We start from the raw sequence: 7917 nt of genomic DNA on the forward strand, positions 1-7917 counted from the left end.
GATGTCTGAGTGTTGGAGTGAGCCCCTGGCCATCTGTGAATTCCCTTGTTATTTTTTATTGATGGTGTTGTTTGGTTAATATAAGGAAATTGAAATTATTCATACTTTTACTTTTGATACTTAAGTATATCTTAGCAATTACAATTACTTTTCGTACTTAAGTTTATTTTTAAAACCAAATACTTTGACTTTTCCTCAAGTAGTATTTTACTAGGTGATTTTTATATTTTATATTTAAGTATGTTTACTTTTACTCAAGTATAACAATTTGTTATTTTTTCCATCACAGGGCTTACATAAGTTTGAACCGTCTAGTGGGCAAATGCACGTAATGTAGGTCTACTCTATCAATGCACGATTGTGTGTCTCTCTCTCTTTCGCACATGCACACACACTTTGAGAAAACACGTTTTGAATATGTCTGGGTGCAAATTGAAGCCATTCTTCGGCACTGACTGAGTCAATGTGCCATTAGTCTAACTAAACAGCCACCCAGAGGGGGAGATGGTCGGAGAGGAAGAAAACAGGAAGACACCGAGTGAAAAGACAGATGCAGCACGAGAACACTTTTAGAGAAACACGTGGCAACCAAACACGTGTGGCGCTCACTGATTCAGTTCTTATTTTCTCATTTTATTCATATACTCATCTCGTATAAAATGTACAATATAGACACCTTTACAAAATAGAAAATGACCCACATTACTGACAAATACAAAGTACAACTCCAACATATATATATAGGCCTATGCAATACTGCTTCGGCATTTCAAATACATAATAAAGTGCTAGTTTTTTCATCTTTTTTTATATAAATACATTCATGATGACGTTTTTCTTTTCGTCACAAAAGTTCTTGTTCACAGAAATTCAGACGGACTGTGTCCTGGTCTTCAGTTGCAATAAAGTGCAGATACTTATGTTAGATATATATTTGAGCGCCGAATCCACTTGTTTAAAGCATTTACAGTCAACTGAAAGCGAATTATCGGTGGCCAACACACAAACACACTGTCATCAGAGTTCACTCAGCACCCCTCTAAACTTCACTGGGTGACCTGGAGCGGTAGGCTACGTTGGTCTGAAAGCAGCCGCAGAAGAGGACATAGAGCGAGCGCTGGATCTCGGCATTACGGTAGGCGTAGATTATTGGGTTGATCATGGAGTTGTAGGTGGCCGGAAGCAGCGTGGCGTACGTGTACACCAACGGGTACTCACGCTCTCCCACCAGGCAGTAAATAGCGAAGGGTAGCCAGCTCGCGCCGAAGGTGCCCAGGATGATGGCCAGCGTGGACACGCCCTTCTTGGTGGCCACGTAGTGCGAGGCAGTGAAGAAGTGCTTCTGAAGAGCGATCTGGTGCGCGTGGTGGCATACGATCTTGCAGATCTTGAAGTAAAGAGTCAGCATGAGTATGAAGATGACGAAGAAGGAGACCGCCAACAATGTCACGTTGCTGCGAGTGAGCGGGCGCACGATGCTGCACGAGTTCGGGTCGTCCAGACAGTTCCAGCCCAGCACCGGTAGCAGGCCCAGGCACATAGACACGCCCCACGTGACCACCAGCATCAGGTGCACATAGTGGAGCGTCTTCTCTGAGAAGTAAGTCAGTGCGTTGTAGAGAGAGAAGTACCGGTCCACCGTTATAGCCAGCAGGCTACTGATGGACGCCGTGAAGGAGGCCACTAGGAACCCAACAGTAATAAGGCTGATAGTCTCTGAGGAGATGACGTACTGGAACACGAAGTTGAGGATTAATCCCATGCCTGCCAGTAAATCCGCAGTGGCCAGGCTCCCTATGAGCACGAACATGGGGGTGCGCAGGGTGGGCGTATAGAAGATGATAGCCACCACGATGCTGTTCTCACAGGCGATGACGGTGCCCGACATGCAAAGCATGATGTCCCACGGGTTGATGGGGAAGTCCTGCGGGGCGGCGGATAGTTCTAGGCTACCGTTTCTCTCTGGATAGTTGGCCTCCATACACGGGAAAGCCTTTCCAGCCAACGTGGCCGTCGCAACAGTGTCGTTACCGAGGAAAGTCTCGTTCATGTCTGCGAATGTGTCTCCTTTTCCCTCCTGAAGAGAGAATGACACAGAGAGAGAGAGAGATTGCAGTTTAGTTTCACAATTGCCATATGTAAAAATATGCAATGCCTAGAGACAGCAGGGTAGGAGGTATCTGTGGTGCAGAAACGTGGGCAACTCATGCAGCGGTTAAAAACGCTAAACCTGAATCATGAAAAACCTCATAAAAGACAGATATCTAAAACTGTTATGACATCACGGTAATATTATCCAAAAGCTTTATGTCCAACCGCATGAAGAGCAGTGACCGAGGAGCTATCCATGGTGCTGAAACTTGAAACGGAATAATAGGCTATGATCGTAGATAAAAATGCACCCATGTCCCACTTAACTCCCAATAACGAAACAAACTGATACACAATATTATCAAAACTCAATAAAGTAGCACATCGTCTATTCACCAAGTTGTAGTTTCCATGTGAAATGGTGATGTAGGCTACGTACCTCCGTTTTACACAGAGCTTTCGGAAAATCACAACTGTCCCTTTCCTCGAAATAGCTCAGGTAAAGCCCTCGGCTTGGCTCCGTTTCCCTCGCATAGGCGAGACACCAAGGGCAGGTGCGACCTGAAGCATTGACTGGCGCGGGGGAGAGGGACAAGAGCGCGAGAGCCAGAACGGTAAAGACTGACGTTTGCAAGCGGTGGAGCGCTATTAAACCCAAGTGACGTCAGGTCACATACTGTAGAGAGAGGAGAGAGAGGAGAGATACAGACAGGCAGACATGAAAAGGCCGACCGCGATCACATGCTCAAGGTAAAACGTGTAGCCCATGCAGCGTCTCTCTGCCCATGAAGACTTCACAGCGCCCTGCTCAGCGCACGGCCAAACAGATTACAGTCGGACTAATGCTAATTTCACTTGGTTACAGACCCTCTCTTGAAGAAAAAAAGATGAAATGACACATTTCTTATATCAGAAAGTTACTGGTTGCGGATAGACACTAGTCAAAGTAATCCAGTCCTGAAAGGTGTAAGAGTCAGGATACATTTTTGTGCGTGTGTCTGTGTGTGATGTGTGTGGGAGTGCTTGTGCTGAAACTGCATTCTCTGTGTACGGCTTTCTAGATGTGGTAACCTAACCATCCTTATAGGTCCACTATTATCACTACGAGATTCTGAGGAGCGGAGTGGCTTTTCACTTTTCAATTCACCTTACAACCCTGTCTTACCTTTCGTTGTGGCTGGCAACGCAACATTCTTGCTCTGCTGCTCAAATTGACCATAAATATCATAGTAGCCACTAGCCAGTAAGCACAAACTATTGTAATAAAACATATTACAATATTGAATAATGCAACCAAAACATAATGTCACCTATTAGTCTGTGCTTCAGTCTGATCAAGTATAGCCTACTGATAACAACCACAGCTGGAGGTAGACTAGGGAAGCCAATGCGCTCTGATCCCATCTTTATTTAACCTTTATTTAACTAGGTAAGTCAGTTAACAAATTCTTATTTACAATGACGGCCTCCCCCGGCCAAACACTAAACCGGACAACGGGCCCTATGGGACTCCCAATCACGGCCGGTTGTGATACAGCCTGGAATCGAGCCAGGGTCTGTAGTGACACCTTTAACACTGAGATGCAATGCCTTAGACCGCTGCGCCACTCGGGAGTAGTCAGCCTGCGAAAACGTAAAGTCATGTTTTTATAGCCTAAGCTGCACTACATGACCAAAAGTATGTGGACACCTGCTCATCGGACATATCATTCCAAAATCATGGCCATTTTAATATGGAGTTGGTCCCCCCTTTGCTGCTATAACAGCCTCCACTCTTCTGGGAAGGCTTTCCACTAGATGTAGGAAAATTGATGCTGGGACTTGCTTCCATTCAGCCACAAGAGCATTAGTGAGGTTGGGCACTGATGTTGGACAATTAGGCCTGGCTCACAGTCAGCGTTCCAATTCATCTCAAAGGTGTTCGATGGGGTTGAAGTTAGGGCTCTGTGCAGGCCATTCAAGTTCTTCCACACCGATCTCGACAAACCATTTCTGTATGGACCTCGATTTGTGCATGGGGGCGTTGTCATGCTGAAACAGGAAAGGGCCTTCCCCAAACTGTTGCCACAAAGTTGGAAGCACAGAATCGTCTAGAATGTCATTGTACGTTGATTTCCCTTCACTGGAACTAAGGGGCCTAGCCCGAACCATGTTAAACAGCCCAGACCATTATTCCTCCTCCACCACACTTTACAGTTGGCACTATGCATTTGGGCATGTAGCGTTCTCCTGGCATCTGCCAAACCCAGATTCCTCCGTCGGACTGCCAGATGGTGAAGTGTGATTCAACACTCCAGAGAATTAGTTTCCACTGCTACACAGAGTTCAATGGCGGTGAGCTTTACACCACTCCAGCCCGCGCTTGGCATTGCGGATCGTGAACTTAGACTTGTGTGCGGCTGTTCGGGCCATGGAAATCCATTTCATAAAGCTTCCAACGAACAGTTCTGGTGCTGACATTGCTTCCAGAGGCAGTTTGGAACTCGGTAGTGAGTGTTGCAACCGAGGACAGACAATTTGTATGCGCTACACGCTTCAGCACTCAGAGTTCCCGTTCTGTGAGCTTGTGTGGCCTACCACTTCACAGCTGAGCAGTTGTTGCTCCTAGACGTTTCCACTTCACAATAACAGCACTTACAGTTGACCGGGGCAGCTCTAGCAGGGCATACATTAGTGGAACTGACTTGTTAGAAAAGGTGGCATCCTATGACGGTGCCAAGTTGAAAGTCACTGAGCTCTTCAGTAAGGCCATTCTACTGACAATGTTTGTCTATGGAGATTGCATGGCAGTGTGCTCGATTTTATACACCTGTCAGCAACGGATGTGGCTGAAATAGCTGAATACACTCATTTGAAGGGGTGTCCACATACTAGTGTATGTATTTATTGCCTAAAATAAGCCCATTTATTTGTGTTCTGAGAAAATGTGAATGTTATCAAATTTGGTTTATATTCAAACTTCAGGTGGCTAGACTACCAGGGCCTTTTTAATCCAAAATGATTGACTGGAATTAATCAAAATAATAGTGAAAACATGCGGTATGAGTATCTTTAAACTTCAGGCTAGGCGTCCCGCTAGCGGGACAACTTCCAGTGAAACTGGAGGGCGCGCAATTCAAATAAAGAATCATAAAAAATATGGATATTAAACATTTAGGTACATACAAGTGTCTTATATCAGTTGAAAGCTTAAATTCTTGTTCATCTAACTACCCTGTCCGATTTACAGTAGCATTTACAGTAAAAGCATGCCATGCGATTGTTTGAGGATGGCGCCCCACATCAAAATATTTTTCCACCAGCACAGGTTTCATAAATTCACAAATAGTGATTAAATATTCACTTACTTTTTGAAAATCTTCCTCTGATTTGTCATCCAAAGGGTCCCAGCTATAACATGTAGTGTCGTTTTGTTAGATAAATCCTTCTTTATATCCCAAAAGTCAGTTTAGTTGGAGCCATCGATTTCAGCAATCCACTCGTTCAACATGCCAAGATATGAATCCGAATATCTACCCCTAAACTTTGTTTCAACAAGGCAAAATACATTTCTATTTCATCCTAAAATGTAATCAAACTATAATATTTCATACGGAAAGAAGTATGTTCAATAGGAAACCAATATTAGCAGGTGCGCGTTGTCTTCATGGCGGGCGCACACACGAATTTCCAAGGCTGTGTCCCTGTAGTAAAACTCATTATTCTTACTCATTTTGGAAGAAACAAGCCTGAAACCTTGAACATTGAGTACCGACACCCAGTTGAAGCCATAGGAATTGCATACTGGGAGCTAGATTTCATTATTTGCCTATACTTTCCATTGTAAGAGCATTGGCTCTCAAATTTTTTGGGATTTTCTCCTACCATATCTATTGTGTTACAGACTCCTACATTATTTTAACATTTCTACAAACTTCAAAGTGTCTTCTTTCCAATGGAACAAATGATATGCATATCCTGGCTTCAGGGCCTGCACAACAGGCAGTTTACTTGAAATTGAGAAAAAAGGACCCTAGCCTGAAGAAGTTTTTAATTACAGCTGCAAAGGCCGACACAATGCAACCCTGCATACAGCGAGCTCAGCCCTGTCGGTTTTATTGTCCAATCGCAGTTGTCTGTCTGTGTAAAGGGCTTTAATGTTTCCATGGGTTTACTTAGTTTTACTTGGCTCAGTGCAGCCGGCAGCTACTGTGACAATTTCAGAATGTAACATGCTATTACTTTAATTTCAGGTAAAAGCTTAATAAAACAAGTCTCAAATATCAGGAAAATGTCTATACAATTCAGCTGTTTCAAAAACATTGCTCTGCTATAACCATTTGTACTGTAGGAGTGTTGGCTCAACAACACATTTCTGCTTCAAGGGGGGCAACAGCCGTGCAAATGTCGTGCTACCTCCGGAGGTAGTGGTCGAGACATAGCAAGTACGCAAGTTTACGTTTGAGTAATATGTGTAGCCGACGGTATTTTTAAAGAGGCTCTATGTAGACTACGCCACCTTCTGTTTAATGAGAAGGATTTAAACCTTAATGGCCTATCATGTTCCCTGCACAGTTCAGTTACAGATCACCAGTCCGCTCCCAACGCATCTCGATGCCCCCATAGGCACCCGCAATGTGATTTAACCAAAGAGTTTTGGTATCCATTACTGGGAGTTACAGGATAGGTACTGTTTGGTGTAGCACAGATCATTTACGACCAACCTTAGCTTGGAGATACTGTCTTCGTCCTCAATTGGTGGAAACAGGAGTCTCATGGAATGTCGTTGTCCAGCTGCAGGGGGTCCGTTTGAGTTTAGTAAATGCTCCATACATTAAAACAAATAGTTTTTTTGTTTCATGAAGAAAATCCAACAATGTCTACGCCCCCATCAAATCAAACTTTATTTGTCACATGCGTCGAATACATGTGTACACCTTACCATGAAATGCTTACTTACAAGCCCTTAACCAACAATGCAGTTCAATAAAGAGTTAAGAAAACATAAAATAACAATAATGAGGCTATATACAGGGGGTACCAGTACCGAGTCAATGTGCGGGGGTACAGGTTAGTTGAGGTCATTTGTACATGTATGTAGGGGTAAGTGACTATGTATAGATGATAAACAGCGAGTAATCCGGTGGACATTTGGTTAATTGTTCAGCAGTCTTATGGCTTGGGGGTAGAAGCTGTTAAGGAGCCTTTTGGTTCTAGACTTGGCGCTCCGGTGCCACTTGCCGTGCGGTAACAGTGAAAACAGTCTATGACTTGGGTGACTGGAGTCTGACAATTTTTGGGGCTTTTTGAGGATCTGGGGACCCATGCCAAATCTTTTCAGTCTCCTGAGGGGGAAAGGTATAGTCGTGCACTCTTTACGACTGTCTTGGTGTGTTTGGACCATGGTAGTTCGTTGGTGATGTGGACACCAAGGAACGTGAAACTCTCTACCCGCTTCACTCAGCCCACCTTTTCCTGTAGTCCACGATCAGCTCCTTTGTCTTGCTCACATTGAGGGAGAGGTTGTTGTCCTGGCACCACACTTCCAGGTCTCTGACCTCCTCCCAATAGGCTGTCTCATCGTTGTCGGTGATCAGGCCTACCACTGTTGTGTCGTTAGCAAACTTAATAATGGTGTTGGAGTCGTGTTTGGCCACGCAGTCGTGGGTGAACAGGGAGTACAGGAGGGGACCAAGCACACACCCCTGAGCCCGTGTTGAGGATCAGCGTAGCTGACGTGTTGTTGGCTACACTCACCACCTGGGGGCGGCCAGTCAAGAAGTCCAGGATCTAGTTGCAGATGTTTAGTCCCAGGGTCCTTAGCTCAGTGATGAGCTTTGTGGGCAC

At 44.7% G+C, this 7917-nt stretch overlaps 1 protein-coding gene across 1 annotated transcript; it reads right to left on the reverse strand.

The window, feature by feature from the left end:
• Positions 1-612: 612 nt before the first annotated feature.
• On the reverse strand, positions 613-3097 carry LOC129825306 (G-protein coupled receptor 6-like). The gene is made up of 2 exons (XM_055885306.1): positions 2531-3097; positions 613-2077 (listed from the first exon to the last, which is right to left on the reverse strand). The coding sequence occupies exon 2, from the start codon at positions 2048-2050 to the stop codon at positions 1040-1042; it is 1011 nt and encodes a 336-aa protein (XP_055741281.1). The 5' UTR covers positions 2051-2077; positions 2531-3097; the 3' UTR covers positions 613-1039.
• Positions 3098-7917: the final 4820 nt, after the last annotated feature.

Source organism: Salvelinus fontinalis, chromosome 27 (genome assembly GCF_029448725.1).
Source record: "Salvelinus fontinalis isolate EN_2023a chromosome 27, ASM2944872v1, whole genome shotgun sequence".
In the NCBI taxonomy this organism is placed as follows: Eukaryota; Metazoa; Chordata; class Actinopteri; order Salmoniformes; family Salmonidae; genus Salvelinus; species Salvelinus fontinalis.

Excerpts from the sequence above, each read along its gene's own strand:
- LOC129825306 (XM_055885306.1), bottom strand. The coding sequence starts at position 2,050 with ATGAACGAGACTTTCCTCGGTAACGACACTGTTGCGACGGCCACGTTG.